We start from the raw sequence: 21,950 nt of genomic DNA, 5'->3' as shown, positions 1-21,950 counted from the left end.
ACAAAACATTCTTGCCAGTATATTACTTACTGCTTACCCAAGTGAGAAACGACTACGTACACGAATAGGTTCTCAAATAAGTGAACAACTTTTGCCATTAATAGATAATGATTCAATATTATCTCATCACTACGATATCCACTTGATGGATATGATCTTCATCATATTATTTGGTTAGCTAAATATTAATTACAATCTTAAACAATGAAACATCGTGTGTTTATCTTTCCAAAGGCATTAATTAAGTAAATTAACACCGATATAAATGCATGATATCATAACAGATTAGGATTTTATTCATAGTTTCCTTAGAATTCTTTTCTTATCTTTTATCTCTTACATCCTTATCGGGAAGTTTTTTAAATTTGATTCATTTTTTTTTTCAAACTAACATCCCATATCTCTTCCCATCTATTAATAGCCCACGTTACATGAAAACACTCGCATGATAGACAATTTGATACAAAATGGCAAAATTATCTTTGGTTTTTTGTTATTTCATTGTACTGGTATTGTTTTTTACTAATAAAAAATGCCAAGCAACAGAAAGTTGTGAAGCAGTCGGTGTATATAAATTGAAAAGGGGTGACCTTTCTTTGAAATTTACAAACTATGGCGCAACTATGCTCTCTGCAGTCATCCCTGATAAAAATGGTCAATTTCTCTATCCACCCTCTTTTTAATTTGTACAGTTTATTTTGTTATATAATGATAAATCTCCAATGGAGGGTTAAAGAAAAATCAATTTGGGTATTGGAGTGTTTCTTTATTCTAATTTACATCATCTAATATCTTTTCTTATTATTTTTTTTATTTCAGGGAAATTAGCTGATATTGTTCTAGGATTTGACTCAGTTAAGGATTATAAGGTGCGTTCAATTTTATTAGCCCCATAGTTGTTTTGTCTGTTGGTTTAAATTCAGTAATAATAAATTAAATTGGTTACGTGCAATATCACAGAAGTGATTCTCACTATGTTTACAGACTGATAACACCTATTTTGGAGCCATTGTTGGACGTGTAGCTAACAGAATTTCACGGGCTCAGTTTTCATTAAACGGCACCCGTTATCAGTTGATTAATAATGACGGAGATAATATGCTTCATGGTATGTAAATATATATCTATATATATTCCAAGCCAGTTTCCCAGTACTTTCTTTGAAGCCAATATTTGTTTAATATAACCAGGTGGCCCAAGAGGATTTAGTGAGGTTATATGGAAAGTAAAAAGTCATGAGGTAAATAGCCATATAACATTCACCTATAACAGCCTTGAGGGAGAGCAAGGTTAGTACACACTTGTACAATTCATTCACTGCTCATGTTGGAGATGAGTGACAACACAAACATGTGGTAGCATTTTTGTATTTCTGATTACTACTAATTCCTTGTGAATATATATTGTAGGCTTTCCCGGTGATCTTGCTGTCTCAGTGACATACATGTTTGTTGGCGAAAACAATTTAGTCGTAAAAATGAAAGCTAAGCCACTGGAGAAGGCCACCCCAGTGAATTTAGCACTGCATACTTATTGGAACCTCGGAGGCCACAGCAGTGGTGACATTTTCTCACACAAGCTCCAGCTCTTCGGATCCCACGTCACTCCTGTTAACGATCGTCTAATCCCAACAGGCAAAATCACCCCAGTAACAGGCACTCCCTACGATTTCCTCCAGCCCCGGGAGATTGGTAGTAAGTTCAAAGAGCTTCCTGATGGATACGACATCAATTATGTGCTGGACAATCCGAATCCTGAGCACTTGAAAAAGGTTGCTGTGGTGAGTGAGAGCGTATCGGGGAGGAAAATGGAGCTGTGGACCAACAAGCCTGGAGTACAGTTTTATACAAGTAATATGCTGGGCAAAGTGAAGGGGAAAGATGGATTCGTTTACTCGAATTATGCGGGCTTTTGCTTGGAGACTCAAGGGTTTCCGGATTCAGTTAACAATCCGAATTTCCCTTCTCAGGTCGTGAATCCTGGAGAGACTTACAATCATGTAATGGTTTATAGGTTTACAGCTGATTAGAAATCTTAAGTCTTAGGCGCACAGAGTTATCTCTACAACACCTGTTTCTTCTAATTATTTTTTGCTGGCTTATCATGGGATTAAACATTAAAAAAAAAAGGCTGATAAATAATCAATGCTTTTCATTAATTAAATTTTCCCCCCTTCATTTAATTTCTTCTTTTATTTACATTACCTTCTTGATTCTTATTATTCTTGACGATGTTACTTATAATCGTCAACTTCGAGGTGACTTGACATACTGAATTAAGAAACAGTGCTTTTCACTTGATCGGTGTATGCATTTGGGCGTCCTCCATTGCAGAAGTTTCAACACGATTTTTGCTTTATCAATCTAAATTTCTTTTTTATTTTCTCTTCTGATTGTTTCTTACTTTTCAAGAATTAATTTATTAAATTATTGGACTATCGAACTGAACCTATTCAAACTATAATTTAATATTAAATGAAAAATAATAGAGTGAGCCACAAATTAATTAATTTTATGTAAATTTATTTTGTACAAATTGATGTGTTGGTTAGAAAAATAAAGCACCTTATGAATTTGTTTGAATTTATTAAATTAAGTTAATTAAGGGCTAGTTTGGAAATGTTGTATCTTATTTTAAAATATTTTTTGTTAGTTATGCCACAAATATTTGATGGTAAATATGTGTTTAATAAATCTTACTTTGAAAAGAATCAGTTAAACATCTGGTAAGTATGTATTTGATAAATCTTACTGTAGCAAAAATATAAATAACTAAATTGAACATAATGTTAAATAAAATATATTTACACATTTGTAAACACACACACACACACACACACACACACACACACACACACACACATATATATATATAATTATTTTTTATTGTGTATATATTATAATTGATAATTATAATAAATATATAATTATAATTTATTAATTTTTTATGTTATCTCGATATAATTGACAATAATGATAATCTGTTTAATTTTATGATTTTATTTCTTAATTATTAAGGATAATTTTAAACTTTTATAATATATATGAAAATATAATTTTTTAAAAGTTGTTGTAGGATAAGATGATTTTGTCAAAAAAAAATTAAAAAATTTATAAAATATCAAATTGAACTTTTAAATTTTTAAAATTAATTTTGAACCTTTCAAAAAAAAAATTAAATGAGACCCAAAAGCGTTCAATTACAAAATTACAACTTGAATCGAATTTAAATGACATATTTTCACTTCGTTGTTTCGTTAAAGGGGAAGCCCAATATGATTTATGGGTCATCTCGTCTATTTCAAATGATAGATTAGACGCGAGATTTATCTTCTAATGAGTATATTATAAATCGAGTTTTAGGTAAGTAATATCAAATATATGTTCTTCTTTTCATCATTGTGTGCATATTCTTGAAGCAAACTAGACCTAACTTGACACCAACCAATGTTCAACTACTTCGGTTATAAATTTTAATAAAAACACAGTGAATATATCACAGTAAGTGGCTCAATTAATTAATTAAATTAATTCGTTGGGTTATAAATTTTAATAAAAACACAGTGAATATTTCTTAATCAATCAAACACTTGCTTGCAGCTGCCTCTTCATTAATAATGATATTGATGATCACAACTAGAGGAATAACGAGGCAGTCCTTGTTCTGATCTTCAGACGCGGCCATGAGCGCGGTACTGTACGTTCACTTCCGAGAGCTTGCTCGGTATTTGAGAGCACGTCCAAGATGTGGTTCCAAGTCCTAGGATCTGTTTCTGCAGCACTGGCAGGTTCTGGTAGATCCTCGATCACAACAAATCAATGGAGAAAATTGCTTCACTTGGACTTGGACAGGGACGCATCGCCATTGGGGTACGAAATTTCGAGGCTGATATATGTCACAGTCGTAATTATCAAACATGGCAATCCTTCCTGCCCATCTCAATCGGACAGATTACTCCTTATTGAAAAATATTTTATAAGTTATGATAACTGATCTGCCTGCGTGAACTAATTCGGAGAAAGTGCTAATGAACAAGCGAATGATTATATTACATTGTTGATTGTACACGTGCGTGTGTGTATAAAAGATCCAATCTAAGTGTGTTATATTTCATAGATGAAGTTGGTTTTCTGTATTCCGATTGGAGTGACTCCGAAGCTAAAATTAAGTAGAGGTTGTTTCGACTTCTGATGGCCAAGTGAGTCCTGTTTTTCACTTTATTTTTTTTTTTACTCTTCGAAATTTATTTTTTAAGTAGGATAAGACCGCCTTTAAAAGTATTGATAATTTAAGAATTAATATATTTAAAATGGTGTCACAATTGATGTGACATTAAATCATTAGTGTTGTCAAATTATCTCATTAGTAAATAGTAATGGTATAAAAAAATTCGATCATTATTTAACACATAACAATCATTGAATGCCGATGTATCATTTGAGATATGCAATCTACAAACTTTGTATCCTTATTTTATAAACATACTATGTACAATTTGATGTCATAAATGACATGTTGTACTTTTTTACACTCTAAAGCAAAAATTGTGTGCCTTTCATTTTATTTTGAATATACAAAAACGACGTGTCATATAATTTCCATAAATTTTTACATGTTATACATAAAATTTAAAATAATTTTTTATTCATTAATTTAATGTTATCAATAAAAATAAATTTATATCTTAACAATTAATAAGTTAATAGCAGTGTGTTTGATTAAATTAGATTAAAATTTTTATTAATTTAATTAATCGAGTCCGATCTTATATTATACCAAATACAAGACAATAGTATTAAATATAATCTAATCCAATCATACTCTCATATACAATCCAAACTAGACGTTCCAAACATGAATGGCTTGAAAAACGTATGCATATGCATGGCAGAAAGTATGCCTTAATTCTATGATAGATTTGATCGTCTCATTTTGCATCATTTGATCACGTTTTGACTTTAGACATTCGAAAAATGATATATGTACCTAAATTCCATTTAAAAAAAAAACTACTAAAATTTTTATTTTTATTCTTTTTCTTGTCTAACCAATGGCCTCTCCCCCAATCCCAATGAGCCAAAGAACTTGATCCTATTTTAGATTAATTTTAATGGAAAACATTAATTTCATACTTTCGGTAGACGGATTTTCGGTCCCGCAGAAGCTTACTAATTGCACCAATTCACCTTGGTTGTGGCGAAATTTCTAATCAAACAACCGCGAACCTCCTTACTGCCTGCCGTTAATGGCGTTAACGCCTTGAAATATTATGACAAAGCAGAAAAAATGCTAACAACGGTCATCCCATTTGGCCTTGAATAATCATCAATTAATCACTGCACATAAAATTTTAAGTACCTTTAAAGGAATATTTTGATGAGCAAATGCAGCAATAAGTAAATCCGAATTAAAAAAAGGGGAAATAAAAGAAAGAATCACTTGCATGTAATGCCCGACGATCATGCATTATATATATAGAAAGAGAGAGAAATATTCTAATCTAGAATCGTAAATTTGTTAAAATTCAGGAAAATTATTAAGTCATATGACTTAATGTCATTATACTATTAAAACCATATGACTTAATAGTTTTCTTAAACTTTAATAAAGTTCAAGGTTATGCACATTTGTATTTAATAAAGAAAAATAAGGGCGATCGCACCTAGATTGATTATATACATATAATATAATTAATTAAGAGAATTGAAGGAGATAATTCACCAATAATGCACTATAAATACGATGGTAATAATTTAAATATATTGGGATCCCTTTGAATAATGTTATACGTCATTCATTTATTCGACGATAAATTTATTTTATTCCTAAATCCTTTTGGGAATTGGATCCCGACATTTGTGCAATAACTTCTCCGCTGCTGCCAATACAATTATTTGAAGGATTTCCCCTCTTTTTTTTTTTTTTTTTATTCTTTGTTGGTATTGCTATTATATAACACAGAAGCAAATTGACCGCATTTTCGGAAATTAAATTTATATGGACTTCTATTTTTGTTTGGGTAAACCCCCCAAACATGCTAACAACACTCCCCCAAATATTTCATGCATGAATTCTCTTTAGCATCATCACCTGCATTATCTATTTGACTGTTGTACCGCACCTATAATGATAGATTATGAGATCTTGTTATTTTAATAACACACTAAAATTTCATTAACACGACATACAATACGGTAGAATAATCGATGTAGATTTACGTCAAGATCTTGTTTAGTGACACAAAAGTGTTTTGAATCCAACCACGATATTGGCACTCTTCACCATAGCTCATCGTTCGGACTGCGGAACAAATCGTTTTGTAATTAACATGTATTATATTTACGAATCTAACTCAAAATCATATTTCTGATTAACCCACACAATAAAAAATCCGGGCCAGGCCTTCCAAGCAGAAGCCGGGCTTTGCCAGCCCATTTTCCGTCCCCAGATGACGCTTAAACTACAATATATATATATATATATATATAATACATCAAAATCAAAGATGGTAAAAAGGGTCGTAGAATTGTTTCTTAAGTCTAAACAAACCAAAATCTTCCAATCACATACAGAGAATGGAATCACATGTATTGCAGACTCACGCATATATGGTGAATCCGAGAGTCAGTTCAACAAAATTGAAATCTGAGCATTGTTCTTAATGAGCAGAGTGACATGTGCTGGTTTTCTTAAAATCAATCTTGTCAACTTTAACCTCCCCATCAATGAGTTCATAAACATAGACCACAACCCGCAGGCCATCGATATCCATGAGGACGAAACTTGGATTAACATCGTAGGTGATGCTGCTGAAAGCACCGGTGGCAGAACCTGGGTTTATAACCACACCTCCCTCGTGTTTATAAGCAGTAAACTGATGAGTGTGACCAGTCACAAGTATGTCTACATCCAGCTGCCTCTGTAACATGGCTAGTGAGTCTAGGTCCCCCCACGGAATAACCTTCAAATACCAAGCATTGATTACCAAGGTAAGAAATTTGATGAAATCCAAAAACTATAGAAATGAAAAGCAGATTATTGACACAAAGCCACACCTGATGACCATGGCACAGTCCTAGTTTGAATTGACCAATAGTTAGCGTTTTGGTCTCAGGATATCGTGTCTCTTCATCATATTCACCACGAATAATATGCAAGTCAGGACAAATAATCTTTAGGTAGTCATGAACTTCCTGAAATGTCATTAGAAAAGCTAAGCCCGTGACAAGCAATCTGCTAAGAAATATGGACAATGCAAAATAATAGATTGAAATTTTTCCATAAGAAACTTCATAGTAAATAAAACTACAGCAACAAAAAACCGTAGATGGTCATTTTTTAATTGTAAAGGTAAGATTTGAATCGAAGAACCAATCTTAATCCATCCCCTTTAACCATATGAGTTAACACCCGATGGCCAGTACAGCAGCTTTGCAGCCAAAAAAGAATTCAGATATTGGACCACAAATTTAACAAATGCAACCCATTACCTCAGCATAGTAAGAAAAGGTAATAAATCAGCAAAAGATCATATCTAGCAAACAAACTAGTAACTTCAAACCAGCCATCAAACAAAGGGAAGTCCACCCATGCCACACACAGGACAATTATCCGCTATTTACACACTGAACTAAATATGGTTGTCCAAAAAAATCAAATGCAAGTTCATTTATTTGCTCATACATTCATAAATCAATAATGAGATCAAGCAAAGAGAAGCAAACAATCAATTATGGCAAACACATTTTTGTTCATTGGAAGAAATGAGATTAAATAAAGGATAAGAGATTATTTGCTAAAATGCCATCTCGAATTTAATTAAAACAATGAGCAGGAATGATAAGATTATAGGATAAAACTCTAAACAAGTGCAACGGCCAAAATTACAGAGCTTAATGATTGAAACTGGAAATAAGTTTTACTTCACAAACTAGGAATCAAAATTTGAAAGCCACAGCAGCACAGATGATACATGCATTAGCACTTCTACACTCAAGCTCTAGAAAGTAAGTTCTCAAAAAAGAACTTGAAAATATCAAAGCTGTTGCAGCCCGCAGAATAGACAAAAAGAGAGATACAAAAAGGCAAGACTGGAAAGTCGATCAAATATTTAAGAAACCATTCTGTTCCACAAGGGTAATAAGAAGGTTTTGGGATATCTAACAAAAAATTGAAGTGCATTACATTTTTACATACAACTTGAACTCACAAGTTGGAGTTGTGATAGAAATGTATATGCACATTCCTCATTAAACATAATAGAGGGTACTTATTTCACTTCCAGAACCAGAACTGGCTTTATTTACATAAATTGTTGGTCAGGCAATAACCCACCAATCTGACATCCAACTCTTTGTAAGACAGAGTAGAATAGTCTTACCCCCCACGAACAGAAGACACTAAGACAGCTAAACTCCCCATAAGAAATCCCATTTTAGCATAATATAATACAGAGACTGAATAAACACCCGATACTCTCCTAAAGAAAATCATCCTCTCATACTTATTTTTATTTCACTTTTGAAGCACGTGATAAACTCATCAAACTCAATTTCCATTCTCCAATCATGTTGTAAACTCAACTGGCAGAAACTGCCTCATTCGGATGAGCTGACAAAGTATAGAAAGATAGAAATTCCAAATTCAAATAATATTTTCTTTCAACATTTTCACAACAAGATCCAATAAACATAGAATACTAAAACATGAGAGAATTGAACAAAAAATGACATACTTTGATGCAGAGATTGCCGGTGCAAACGATGTGTTGGATCTTGCCAGGAACAAGCATGGACTTAAACTTGGCAGGCAAATCAGCTGCTCTATGTGGTATGTGCAAATCGCCCAACGCTAAGACCAACACCATCTTCAACGTTCGACTATCAGCTCAAACCCCTGTTAACGAATAAGTTGACATCAGATTAAAGTACGAATTTTCAAGAAACTAGTTTCAGAAAAACAAAATTTAAAATGTTGATTGAGATTACATTATGATTAGAAGATTGCTTAAAACATAAACTAATTACCAGGGAGATTTGATTATTTAGGAGCTCTTTTGACAACGCCCATCAAAATTCAAAACCTCTGTCGTCGTTTTTCTGAGCTTCTTCAGTTGCGCACGTTTTTCTCCAGAACGACTTCGTTTTTAATAAGTTTCTTTCTTTCTTTTTTTTTTAATCATTGTTTGCACAATAATAATAGAGCCACGTATATTTTATACAAATAAACGAGTACAAATGAATATAATATGAGAAATTAGTTGTATTTTTTTCAATCTCACGTCAATTTATACACATTAGTTTGTATAAAAATAATTATATTTTTTCATATCACATGAATTTATACATAATAATTTGTATGAAACTGATTGTAGCTCCATCATATGAATTTCACAACTTCATCTAAAAAATGTAGGCAAAATTTAAAGTCATTGGATTGTGGGTAGATGATTTATTTATTTATTTATTATTCCTTGTATTCAAATATTAGAAAAGAAAAAAAAATTATCAAGTTTCAAAATTTCCATAAAATTAATGTCAATTATTATCTAAGGCGGAGTATCAAAATAAACATTTTCATCATGACCATACATGACTTGTGAAAAACAAAATTGATTGATATTTTGTACAAAATGAGAGAGGACATAAATAAATCAAAAACACAGCACTAAATTTTTTAACACCTCGTTCCGAGCTGCCAACAAAATACAATACTAAGCAAATCGATTTGGGGCAGTAGTAACTCCGGAAAGGCAAAAAGCATTACCAAGAAACTACTACCAGAACAAGTTTAATAATGTCGCTATTCTGTTAGTGAGGAGAGGCCAATGGCAATGATATATCTGATAATCTGTATGACCTACCTGCCTATGCCTATCCCTATCCCTATGGGCTTGAATCTTTGATTGAAACAAAAACCTAGAAAAACTTTCCTTGAGAAACTGCCAACACTAGCTAGGTGATGACTGAAGAGGCTACTAAAGGAAAACAAGAGTGCTAATGGCAAAAAGGAATTTACACTGAAGTCACTAGCTGACTGGAAAAACATCTTCCCCGCGGGGATTTCAGAATGGGTGACTTCATATGGGGTGGGAGCGGGGAGCGGGGGGACATATTCACAGGGGAATCATAGTTGTTCCTCAAATGGGACTTTAGGTGAGGAGAATTGGGTCTCATTGGAGACTTTACGTGAGGACTGTAGATCACTTGTGGATCCGAATTTGAGGGGCTGGCTGGATCTCTAGGGGGAGGGAGTTGCTCTAGAGCTGATAAAACTTCAGACATTGATGGCCGGACCTTGGCCTCGCTGATGCATTGTAATGCAAGGATGGCTACCATATAAGCTCCTTTCTGTGGGTACTGGCCCTCCAACTTGATATCCATTATCCTGAACAACTTGCGCCTATCACCCAGATAAGGTTTTGCCCAATCCACCAGATTCTGCTCTGCACCGACTCTAGTTTTATCTACTGCCCGGCGGCCTGAGAGGAGTTCCAACAACACAACCCCAAAGCTATAGACGTCACACTTAGCAGTAAGTCGACCTGCTCAACAGTTCAGGTTTATATTCAGTATACCGTTGCAAAAACAATATCTAAACAGTTGCTCGGATTTCACAAGGGAATCATGTTATTTGGTAATCACACTTCTGCTACAAACTCTTCAGAAAGAGACAGTGGGGCCAGGAAAAAAGGGTAAAAACTTGGTCATTGACTAGAAAGTTTAACTGTTGTGAGGCATAAGCTCAAGATAATAAAAATGGTGATCAGTAAACCAGAATCATCTTTTAAAATGGATTCAACAACTAGGATGTAGATGTAGAGAATTCTTAAATGGCAAAAGTACATGCGCATGTATCTCAATGCAGAGTGAGAATATCATTGAAGTTCAACTACCTGATTACAAGTGTAATAGAATTCTACTTGTTCAAAACTTGGATAAGAGTTTGATCAAGATGATTTCATTAACTTATCATTATTTCGGTATTTCCTTTGAAACAGTCAACATTAGTTTAAGAGACTAAAATCGAGGTGCCAACTGCACACGTAAACGTTCCTTTGCCAATTTATGTAATGTTATTGCTACAATCATATATTCACAGCTATAAATTTCATCTCCAATTTAAACCGCAATTAGCAGCTCAGTTAGTCACTCTGTCTCACTACTCTCTTAAGAGCTTTTAAAGTAATTTACTAAATGACCAATCTGATAGCATATACATAGAAAAAATATGGGAAATGAAAGTGTTATTACAGTGCAGATATTCAAACCTGTAGCAAGATATTCTGGAGCAGCATAACCTCGAGTTCCCATAACTTGAGTAGAAACATGAGTACGATCACCTGTGGGACCTGCTTTTGCCAAGCCAAAGTCTGAAAGCTTCGCATTAAATTCCTGTATCCATGGCAGCATAATCAAAGCTGTAAAATTTTGTTATAGATATTAGATGATCTCCAATACCAAAATAGATCCTTGATACATATATGGCTTCAACCAAATTAACACAAATTGAGATGTGTCAACAAGGATTGAATTTGAACAGGAGAAAAGGATATAACTTATCAACCTATTTTCCCACTTTTTTTTCGTACATATTTCCCTTCTGAATTGAATATACCAGTTTCATAAGTTCTGAATGTCTGAAGCTTGAGCTGCGATGCTAAACATCTAAGGCCTGTCCTACACTCCACTATAAGCTAAAATCATTCCTTAACCTGCTTCAAGGCATAAAGAAGCATTGATACTCTTCCTAATTAACATACTTAATCTAACCAACTATTTAACTTACAGAATCTAAGAGGATATTTGAAGCTTTGAAATCCCGGTATATAACTTGCTGTTCAGCTTCATGCAAAAAGGAGAGACCTCGAGCAGCACCTATGGCAACTTTGATCCTTAGTGTCCATGGAAGAGGTCGAGCACCCCCTGCAAACAAGACCGATTTCAATTCAAGGAAGAAAGATGCATACTCTTGCAGGATTAGCATCAGCAATCAAAAGATGTCAAAACAATCACTTGCCGACTTGTGTATTAATTTAGCCAATATGCTGACAAGAACTCAGAATAAAGGCACTAAATATGATAGAAACACAGAACAGTGTGCCGAACGTTCTATTGACATAAAACACTGCTTACTTCTAAATAGATGATTTTCCAGGCTGCCTTTAGGCATATACTCATAGACCAAAAGCCGATTTTCCCCATCGAGGCAGAATCCAATAAGTTTGACCAAATTTGGATGGTGAAGCTGACCGAGGTAGTTAACTTCAGACTGCAAACAACATGGAGTTAATAAATCAACCATGCCACGTAGATAAAGAAAGGAGAAGGATTTGGAGATAATATCAATAACAATATACCAGCCACTCCTTGTGACCCTGAAAACCTTCAGGTTTAAGCTTCTTGACTGCAATGACCATTCCAACTCCTGGCCTTGCAGCCTCAAGGGTATGCTCATCAATCCATCCTTTGTAAACATAGCCAAACCCTCCTTCCCCAATGAGGCTATCAGGACGGAAATTTCTAGTAGCATTCTTGAGCTCACTAAATGTGAAGGCTTTTAGATTAGGGCATGATAATATGTCACACTCAGTTCTTGGCATAGAGAAATTTCCAGACGGACGCTTCTCACTTTTATTTGTTTTCAGACTTGAAGCCATTGAAAAATTGCCATTTTTATCAGGAAGTTTAGTATCTCCTGAAATGAAAGAGAATATATTGTCATTACATTTATTTATAAACAGCAGGCATTCACTGAGAATAAAGCATTATGAAATCACCAAGCAAAAGACATGCATTGGCACAAGTATATAAAGAAAATATTTCATATCAAGACATGTAAAATATATCTGGAATTCTTAAAGCATAACACATGGCATGCTACGTGAAGTGAGTTCAATACAAATGTGCCAGCTATAAGCAAAATTTTCCATGCTACAATGTCAAGAGAACACCCCCCTGTAATGATTGGCACCTTCGTTGCTCAATTCAAAATCAGCAATGAACATTCACATCAGATTCCACATTTGCACTCTTATAATGCAACCCAGAACAAATTTTTAGCTGTGTTTTTCTGCTATCCTGATTCCTGAAGTCATTACTTCATGTCATAATAAATCCTACATTTACAAAGAAACTCAAACACTAAGGAAACCAAACACTGTCACATAAACTAGCCATACATCCACCCTCAATCCAAACAGACAGAGACAAGCGAACATGACTATCTCTGAGTTAAGGTTATTGAGTGTACTTACCAAATAATAAAAGGTATATTTCATTGGTACATGAATACAAGAAATGAAAGGAAAACAGATCTAAATTACTATACTAATCCAATTTTCTTCTTTTGTATCTGATGTGAAACAAATTACAAAAATTTACAGCACCACTTCTACGCAAAGCAACATAAGAGCCTCTACATGAATCACCCTCACAAAGAAAGAGAATCAGAAGAATAAGAGAAGAAAAGAACTGCCAAACATAGTTTCTCTTTTCATGGATTTCAACAACAAACAGGGCTTTTCTAATCTCCATGATAATCGGTTTGACAGCAATAATTACTGTGTTTAAAGATTTATTTCAATGTTAACAATATAAAATAATAATTGTGGACACAACAGTCTCAGAAATCAAAAAATGAGTAAAGGAAAGAAATTCAAATTGCTAGATGTCATTGCCATTGCACAAAAGTACACTATCCAGATCCCTTTCATCATATATTGTCACCACAATCATTACCATTTTCCACAAAAGACCACCATGTTGTCATGACCATTGTTGTTTTTGCCCTGTTAGCACCATTTCTCTTCATTGATCCATGCCACATTCTCACTAAATCTCGCTGTCTTATTGATTTTAATGCTCATTTACTGAATGTGTCTAAACCAAGTAGGTCTTCCAGTTTACCCAATATGGAATGCACTTTCTTAGTACAAGTCATTTCTTCAAAAACTAGAATCTTTCAAAATTATTATCTTGATGCCTCGAATTGTTACCCAATATTTGTTAGATGCTTTAGATACTTTACACTTCTTTTTTCTTATTCAATGTTGACCATACATCACCCTTAAGTGCATGTACTGGCATTCTCAGACAGATTTATAAGGTAATGTGTAACATTGTAGTTATCATCAGTCCTCAATTATTCAGATAAAATAAGTAATTAATATATCAGCATGCTTTTCTCTATAAATACATCTTCTCTTCGAGAATCATATATATTATCAATTTATCAACTTTTACTCTGAGAGATCGAAAAGGTGCTATATATATGATCATAAAACAGCCATCCTACTACACCACAGAGATACAACTAAACAAGTAATTTCTGGTAATCAATTGAACATTTTCCACCAAAGTACCCACTAACAACCAAACCGCTCAAATTGGCAACAACAATCTGAATGATACAATTGTATATATCCGTCAAAATTCTCTTGTTTAGGACCCAAAATAACAATAAAACCCCCCATGAACGGAGTTTAAGAGGTCCATAATACAATTCTAGAACAATTACCAGATAAACCCATCAAATTGAAGTACACCGGTCAGTTTGAAGTACTTCATATGGTTTTCATATATAAAATATGAATGTGAGACAACATGTTCACACTGGAGACCAGTCAACTGCTGGAGAAACTATTGCCTTGCTATACAGATAGAGGGCATCCCATACTCATTATCATGGAATGGTGTCCTACTGCCTAGTGCTCAAAGTATGGACTGTTTCCCAAGTATCGATCAAAGATTTTGTTCTCAATCGTAAAACAGACCACATAAAGTTCATGTTTAAAAATTAAAAAAAAAAGCGCCAATTCCCAACATAACCCGCCAAGAAACTCCACTTTTAACTTCAATCGTACTCTAAAATGGCAAATTGCTACAAACTCCAAAATAGAAAGCTCAACAGAGAACATAAACAAGAACAAATTAATCAGGCACCTAAGCCAAAACACATCCAATTTCCATAAGCCCACGTAGAATCCTCATTTATAAAACAAACCCCATTCGCTTAAAGCCGCGACGAGACTTGAGCAAGAAACTAAATCAACACGCAAAGAAAAGCGCAACCTTCCAAATAAACATGAACACAAGGTCCCATTTTGAAAACCAAGATGAAACTTTAAAGACAAAAAGAGCATCAAAACTGACTGCATGTAATCATAAATAACAAAACAAAGAAAGAAATATTACCAGAAGTTGCATGAGAACTCAAAGAAGCGTCCACTTTCTTCCAACTATAGCAATTGCCCATTGAAACAGAAAACAAGATGATTCCCACCTAACAGTTTTGTAAAAACAAGATCTCATAGATCAAGCCAGAGCCATGCTACATGTTCTTCATTGCTTGCCTCCTCTTCCTCCATGAATACACAAATAAAAGAACAGATTATTGAGGAATTTTCATGGTCATGTGTTTTATAATTTATAAACACTACAAATAACGAAGGAAAATGTGTTGCAGCGTTGGTGGCAACTTAATTTGTTTTCAGTGATTTTTATGTGACGTAAATGCCCTCGGGTTGTTTCAAGATGACAGCAAGTTGGTAATTATTTTAACTAATCTTTTTTCCTAGATTTTAGCCGTTTTCGAAACTCCGCACTGACTTTGAAGGTTAAAAAGGGGAACAAGAAGTTCGAAATCGCGTTAGCTAGCTCGCATGGTTGCATGGTAATTATAGTTTAATTGGAAATAAATTTTTTTGAGGATCACGATGATGGTTAGATTGTAAATAGGGGAGATATGAGTGGTTATTACGTAAATACAGATATTGCGATAAGACGTTTATGACCCTGGAAAGTTTGTGCCGTGTAACATGCAACGGAGTTCGTGGGGAAGGGAAATGTCAGATTCGTGAACTTGAGGTGTCCAAATCAAAATTAAGGGAGGCTGAAGGAAGAGGGTTGGAGGTTACGCTAAATACAAACGGCATTTGAGTTGAATTAATAACAGTCCTATGCAAATGCAATGATAGCATATTAATAATAGCAAAGTGGGGTCCACAAAATTCCACGCATAAAAGAGTGGGGCCAGTGGGTCAAAAATGTGTAATCCCATGTGGTCGCCATGCCATGCCAGCTCTCACCTCATTTGTGGTTCAAATTATTAGCCCACAGCATCTTGAACACATTTGCCCATTTTGGTCGGTCCAAATGCTCAAGAATATCAAATTAATTATACATTCTTAGAGAAACCAGTTGACCATGAGCACTAGCCGTTTACTTAGAGAGCTTTACTTACTTATTATTAAAATAAGTCTTATTTTGATATGTGAATTCGATTTTTGAAGCCGTAAAGATTCCAAGAGATCAAAACACGTGTGTAAAGTGTAAACAGCGACTTGACTTGGAAAAAAGGGTATCAAAATTGACATCGAAAATTATTAACTAATTAATGAAGGGGAGTGGTGGTGGTTAACCAGACGCTACTTTTTCGCTTGAGAACGACGTGGAATAGTTGCATGCAGCATACAATAAGTAGGATATTTTTTTTAATGACGTAATTTGAATTATACGTACTCAGAAACCTTTATTTCTTTATTTCTTTCGCCGTTGTTCTGTAAAGTTTTATTAATTTTCTTATTACTTATTAGAATTTTGATCATTTTTTAGACATCAGATTTAAGTGCCGTTTATTTTGCCTTCCTTATTTTCAATTGGTAGAATTTTATTATACAATAATAATAATAATAATTCATATTTATTTATTTTAATAAATTTGCGTTATTTGGAGTTAGTTTAAAAGAGCCTTAAAACCTGGTGTTGTTTTTCATACTGTATTCAATAATATTCTACTCATTCAAAATCTTTTGTTTTTCAATCTTTTACCATCTCAACATTTCTGTCTTGTCACAGAAGCTACTTTGATTATGAGTTAATTATAAGTAGCATTGTAGTGCAATAATAATTTAGCTCGAACATGTTAAAAGTTGATGATTTGACGTAACTCAAAAGTGATTTATATATCCTAATTATAGAAGTGTATAGTTATAATATAACTTAGTAAGTTCAAAGTTGATATATGAGGAAAAGATTTAATTTGTTAATTCCCTTTAAATCATCTAAGAACTAGAAATATAATTTAAATACACGTTGTTTAATTAAAGAGAAAATTATAGAAATAAATTCGTTAGGGTTATGAATCCACTTGTAGTGGTGCATATAATTTAAATAAATTATTTTTATCATTTTTATTTAAACTTATTGTGTAAAATATTAATTAAATAAATTGTCATTAAATTATATTAATTTTATTATGGATTAAGTACTTAGTGTGCCAAAATTCAACTTGACTACAATAAGTCGAAATACCATTTTACTACACTTTATACTAAGATATTTAGAATTTATTGTGCCAAACTTCTTTATTTGTCTACAATAAATTAAAATTTTAAAATTAAATTATGGATAAAATTAAGTAGAAAATAATTTAATTTATATCCTTAAAAATATAATTTAGTTAAATCGTATTTTTATACTAAGAGTTTCACCTTATTCTAACTATTATTATTAAGTACAGTACAATTTTTTTGTTAAAATTAAATTATGCATAATAAAAAATACAACAACTAAAATTGAAAATAAAACTAAATTTATTATGAAAATAATTTACAGAATATTAAAGAAGAGTATTTATAAGAGATGAAGAGGAGAATTTTAAGAGAAAGAAGTGAAGAAAAGTGTAGAGAAAGTGATGGCAACTACAAACATTTATACTAGCTCATAATCAATTCCCACTACAGACATGAACAGAGCCCATTATTTCATAGCCGTACATTTGACAAGTTTTACTTACAATTTTCACACCTAACATAATAAGCAAGTTTTACTTTTACAACAAAAGGCGTTGATCCACCTCGATAACCTTCAGAATCCAAATTTGACATCTGTTTATTTGTTTGAAGTCTCAGATTACATGAAATTATTATTTTACTTAATGAACACTAAAAAAGACACAAAATCATATATTAAAAAAATAATTCATAATGTATTACATAAATACACATATAAATTATAATAAAAGAACAAAATAACATTTTCATCCCTTAGTAACAAGTAGAAACTCGAATTATTATTTTTATATGTGCATTTGTGTATTTATGTGTATTTTTATATGTGTATTTACATAAATACTCGAATAACAGGTAGAAACTCAAAGCATCAACAAGCGATACACACACTTGAACTGATGAAGCCCATAGGCCCAATTAGATGAGAAATTGAAACTCGAATTCCTAAATCCATTGAGTGGGCTTGACTAGAAAGAGATGGGCCATAATAAATCCACACTACCTTTTTATAACAGCCACGTTATTCTTTTATTGGAACATTATTATAAAACAGTTTATTATTGGCAGTTGCCACTCCTTCAAATATCTCCTAAACCCTTTATCTTTTCCTACCTCATTGAAATTATTTACAAATTAAAAAGTCCTTATGACTTCAATTTTAATTCCAAAAGTTACTGTAATTTTTTATGGGAAATTTGTAACCTACCCCCAAATAAATTGACATTTTGCACCGCGTCCCCAACAAATTTGACTTGTTGCACTGCGCACCCGCACCCAAAAAAATTGACATTTTTGTACCACGCCCCCAATTCCGTTACTTTCTCAGTTAAGTTTAACGGTGGAGGGGTAAAATTGGAAGTTTATTCCTTAAATTAATTTTAATGGGAATTCTCTTTATTGTAATTAAAATAAAAATCTTTAAAAAATTAAAGGAAAAATAATAGTGGTGACAATGTACATGTAACAAGAAATTTTTTAATTACAATTAAAATAAAAATCTTTAAAAAATTAAAGGAAAATAATAGTGGTGATAAATGTACATGTAACAAGAATTTTTTTTATTAAAATTGAAATAAAAATCTTTAAAAAATTAAAGAAAAAATAATAGTGGTGACAATGTACGTGTAACAAGAAATTTTTTTTATTGCAATTGAAATAAAGATCTTTAAAAAAATTAAAGGAAAATAATAGTGGTGACAAATGTACATGTAACAAGAATTTTTTTTATTAAAATTGAAAAAAAATCTTTAAAAAATTAAAGAAAAAATAATAGTGGTGACAATGAACATGTAAGAAGAATTGTTTTTTTTTTATTGCAATTGAAACAAAAAACCTTAAAAAATTAAATGAGCTAAAAATTTTGTTTTTTTACATAGAGGGGCATTTTTGTCATTCAATCAAAAGTTAAACGGAGCCGTTAAACTTAACTGAGAAAATAACGGAATTGGGGGCGTGGTGCAAAAATGTCAATTTTTTTGGGTGCGCAGTGCAACAAGTCAAATTTGTTGGGTGCGCAGTGCAACAAGTCAAATTTGTTGGGGACGCGGTGCAAAATGTCAATTTATTTGGGGGTAGGTTACAAATTTCCCATTTTTTATTAAGTAAATTCCTAAAAAGTTTGTAGCCCTTTTATATTTTCTCGGTGTATTAAACCATATGATATCTGAAAACTATATTGAGCCCCAACTAATCCAGATTCAAGCCAGGTAGGAATGTAGGATCACTAGGGCAGCAAAACTCTTCCAACAAATATTTTAATGTAACTTCATTCTCAAGCCTCAAACCGAAGATTTTGATCAAGTTAGAACAACTCTATGTCAGCTGATCTACACGCTTATTAGTACCCTTTTATCTTTCTTTCTCTTCATAAGTTTATTTCTCTCTCTCATTTGTTTTTCTCTCTCTTTATCTTCTATTAGCTCTCTCCCCATCAACTCCCCATGATGATGAACAAATTTGAACTTTGCAATCATTGCAATCGTAATTTTGAAAAAAAAAAAAGAAATTAAGATTTGGTGAGAATGATCGAGTTACTCATGATTTTCTTTTCTTTTCCATTTCTTTTTCTAGTAAGCTTGGAAATGAAAGTAAAACTTCATCACTCGCCATGATGGCAAAATGAAAGGCATTAAAATCAAACATGTTTTTTTTGCCATTATGTTCCATATATTTGTTTATTGTTTTAATATTCTATTTTTGGATAATATTTTTTTAGTTCAAAAACTCTTTTTTTTAATATTAAAAACTGTAGATTCTGTTACAAACTTGCAGACCTTTGAATCGTTAAAGAACAGAGTTTATGTAATGATAAATTTGTAAATATATAAGTGGGGTTTTAATAAGATATTATGCTAATAGCTCCACTCATTATAAAATTGAACCATCCGTTTTGCATGGTTGAGACATCCACATCATTGTTGAGATTCAAGATATTGTGAGAATAAACCTTTTTCTTAATTCGGGATAAGCATCTCCTTCTTTAAAGCCTCCCTAGGGTTTGACCGAGTAATTTTTCATACAACTTTCTTTAACTAACTAACCAAATTAATCTCTTGGAGGTAAGGCCTAAAAATCAATTTAAACTTTGCCCACCATCTTTAATAAAAAAAAACTATAATCAATTTTTCTTATTAGAGATACAAAGTTTGTACTTAAACTAACTAATAGGATTATGGGACGCATAAGGTGACATTATTACATGCATAATTACGTATATAATAATCTTACAGCCACATATTAAATTATATGAGAATCATATTGTATGTCACATTAGATAGGATAAAATTTTATTTGTATCTGATCTTTCTAAGTGTAGCTTTAGTTTAATATTATAACGCACATAATGCTACATTAGTTCGAATGTACATTAATATCTAGTAACTATATAATTAACTACAGTATTACTCAGTTGAGTTTTTGGTGATAATAATAATTTATAGGAAAAGAGCAATGCATTAGGAGCAAGAACATTAGTTTTAAATACTGCACACACACACACACACATAAATAGACCCACTTCGCACAATAATGAATAGAGCAATGCTAAAGAGAGAGAAAGACAAGAGAAAATGAGAGAATTTTACTTTCTCTCTCTACCCAGCCCACTTTCTCTCTCTTTCTTTTCAATACATTTTCTCTCGTTCTTCTCTCTCTTTAGCATTTTTCTAAATAACCATGTGTTAGAATAATGTTCACCTTAGCTTGCATGAGTTTCAGGGAAAAAGGATATTCAATATCAAGTTGATGGTAAATATATCGGAAATTAATAAAATGCAATTCTTCAAGTTCAAAATGGAATCGTCGGAGTTAATTAATGTCCTTGTCGTTCATAATCTCTAAGCCCATATGGTTTGATACGTCACATATATTCAGAAAGTCAACAACGTCAATGCGCTTTTACAAATACTTGATATTTTGATCCTGCTGTATATTGATATATATAAATAATAAGGTTACCCAAAAAAAAGAAATTGTATATCTGGTGATGGAACGCTCTTCACGCATGGAGACCGCAATGGATATTGAATTGTTTGTTATCCTGTATGCATTATAAATCTGACTGGAGGACAAAGACAAAGTCAAAGCCGCTTATCCCATTGCAGCTTTTCGACCTGTTTCGAGTGCGTGAGCCAGGAATACCCATACCCATTTACCCATACTCCGCCCAACCCCAACAAAACTTGATGCAGTGATCTAAGTGGCAACCTGCTCCATGCATATGTGCTATATAAACCTTTGTCCTTCTGATTTGTGCCCATAGATGTATTTGTGCCTGAATTAATTTTATTAGATATAGTGCAACTTGGATGTTAATTTGTGTCTACTTTGAACCAAGCTGAGACTTAATTTATCTGGACTATTAGATGTCTGAGGCTGTTTTGAATCAAGAACCAAGTTTATATTCAATTTTCACATAGCTAGCTATTCAACTAACCCCTGAGCACCATTAATAGAATGTGAGTTAAAATGATTAAGCCTTGAGTAGGGCTCAATATTGAGGCATGTCCTTTTTCTTCTACATTTCTCTACCTTCAAAAGTTAAATAAAAAGAATGTTTAAAAGGAAAGACAAGGCATGCAGGTACTAAACACAATGCCCCAATCTATCTATATATATGGACGAATCCTCCTTGCCATACTTGGACATGCAATGTGCAGAG

At 32.8% G+C, this 21,950-nt stretch overlaps 3 protein-coding genes across 4 annotated transcripts; 1 reads left to right on the top strand and 2 right to left on the bottom strand.

The window, feature by feature from the left end:
- The first annotated feature begins 112 nt into the window (after positions 1-112).
- LOC102623935 (uncharacterized) lies at positions 113-2,163 on the top strand. Its single transcript, XM_006477461.4, has 5 exons — positions 113-654; positions 820-869; positions 985-1,108; positions 1,191-1,289; positions 1,410-2,163. Exons 1-5 carry the CDS (start codon positions 468-470, stop codon positions 2,027-2,029), a joined length of 1,080 nt encoding a protein of 359 aa, XP_006477524.4. The 5' UTR covers positions 113-467; the 3' UTR covers positions 2,030-2,163.
- A 4,343-nt stretch (positions 2,164-6,506) lies between these two features.
- Positions 6,507-9,191, bottom strand: LOC102626304 (vacuolar protein sorting-associated protein 29). 2 transcript variants are annotated; one of them, XM_006476572.4, is made up of 4 exons: positions 9,027-9,191; positions 8,735-8,895; positions 7,056-7,193; positions 6,507-6,961 (listed from the first exon to the last, which is right to left on the bottom strand). In XM_006476572.4, the coding sequence occupies exons 2-4, from the start codon at positions 8,864-8,866 to the stop codon at positions 6,659-6,661; spliced, it is 573 nt and encodes a 190-aa protein (XP_006476635.1). In that variant the 5' UTR covers positions 8,867-8,895; positions 9,027-9,191; the 3' UTR covers positions 6,507-6,658. The 2 variants fall into 2 exon arrangements, with proteins under 2 accessions (XP_006476635.1, XP_015385163.1); XM_015529677.3 differs by having other exon boundaries at positions 8,988-9,131.
- Positions 9,192-9,595: 404 nt separating this feature from the next.
- Positions 9,596-15,582, bottom strand: LOC102626011 (probable serine/threonine-protein kinase PBL3). The gene is made up of 6 exons (XM_006476570.4): positions 15,195-15,582; positions 12,359-12,696; positions 12,135-12,270; positions 11,788-11,924; positions 11,270-11,393; positions 9,596-10,543 (listed from the first exon to the last, which is right to left on the bottom strand). The coding sequence occupies exons 1-6, from the start codon at positions 15,253-15,255 to the stop codon at positions 10,014-10,016; spliced, it is 1,326 nt and encodes a 441-aa protein (XP_006476633.2). The 5' UTR covers positions 15,256-15,582; the 3' UTR covers positions 9,596-10,013.
- Between the last annotated feature and the right edge of the window lie 6,368 nt (positions 15,583-21,950).

Source organism: Citrus sinensis, chromosome 3 (assembly GCF_022201045.2).
Source record: "Citrus sinensis cultivar Valencia sweet orange chromosome 3, DVS_A1.0, whole genome shotgun sequence".
Classification (NCBI taxonomy): Eukaryota; Viridiplantae; Streptophyta; class Magnoliopsida; order Sapindales; family Rutaceae; genus Citrus; species Citrus sinensis.
Note: the sequence above shows the minus strand (reverse complement) of the source record. Positions and strands in the feature narration are given on the sequence as shown.

Coding starts and splice junctions, on each gene's coding strand:
- LOC102626304 (XM_006476572.4), bottom strand. CDS start 8,866: ATGGTGTTGGTCTTAGCGTTGGGCGATTTGCACATACCACATAGAGCA. Junction 7,194..8,734: donor CCGGCAATCTCTGCATCAAA/GTATGTCATTTT, acceptor ATGACATTTCAG/GAAGTTCATGACTACCTAAA. Junction 6,962..7,055: donor GACTGTGCCATGGTCATCAG/GTGTGGCTTTGT, acceptor TGGTATTTGAAG/GTTATTCCGTGGGGGGACCT.
- LOC102626011 (XM_006476570.4), bottom strand. CDS start 15,255: ATGGGCAATTGCTATAGTTGGAAGAAAGTGGACGCTTCTTTGAGTTCT. Junction 11,394..11,787: donor CAAATATCCTCTTAGATTCT/GTAAGTTAAATA, acceptor CCATGGATACAG/GAATTTAATGCGAAGCTTTC. Junction 10,544..11,269: donor TCCAGAATATCTTGCTACAG/GTTTGAATATCT, acceptor ACTGTTGAGCAG/GTCGACTTACTGCTAAGTGT.
- LOC102623935 (XM_006477461.4), top strand. CDS start 468: ATGGCAAAATTATCTTTGGTTTTTTGTTATTTCATTGTACTGGTATTG. Junction 870..984: donor ACTCAGTTAAGGATTATAAG/GTGCGTTCAATT, acceptor CTATGTTTACAG/ACTGATAACACCTATTTTGG. Junction 1,109..1,190: donor CGGAGATAATATGCTTCATG/GTATGTAAATAT, acceptor TAATATAACCAG/GTGGCCCAAGAGGATTTAGT.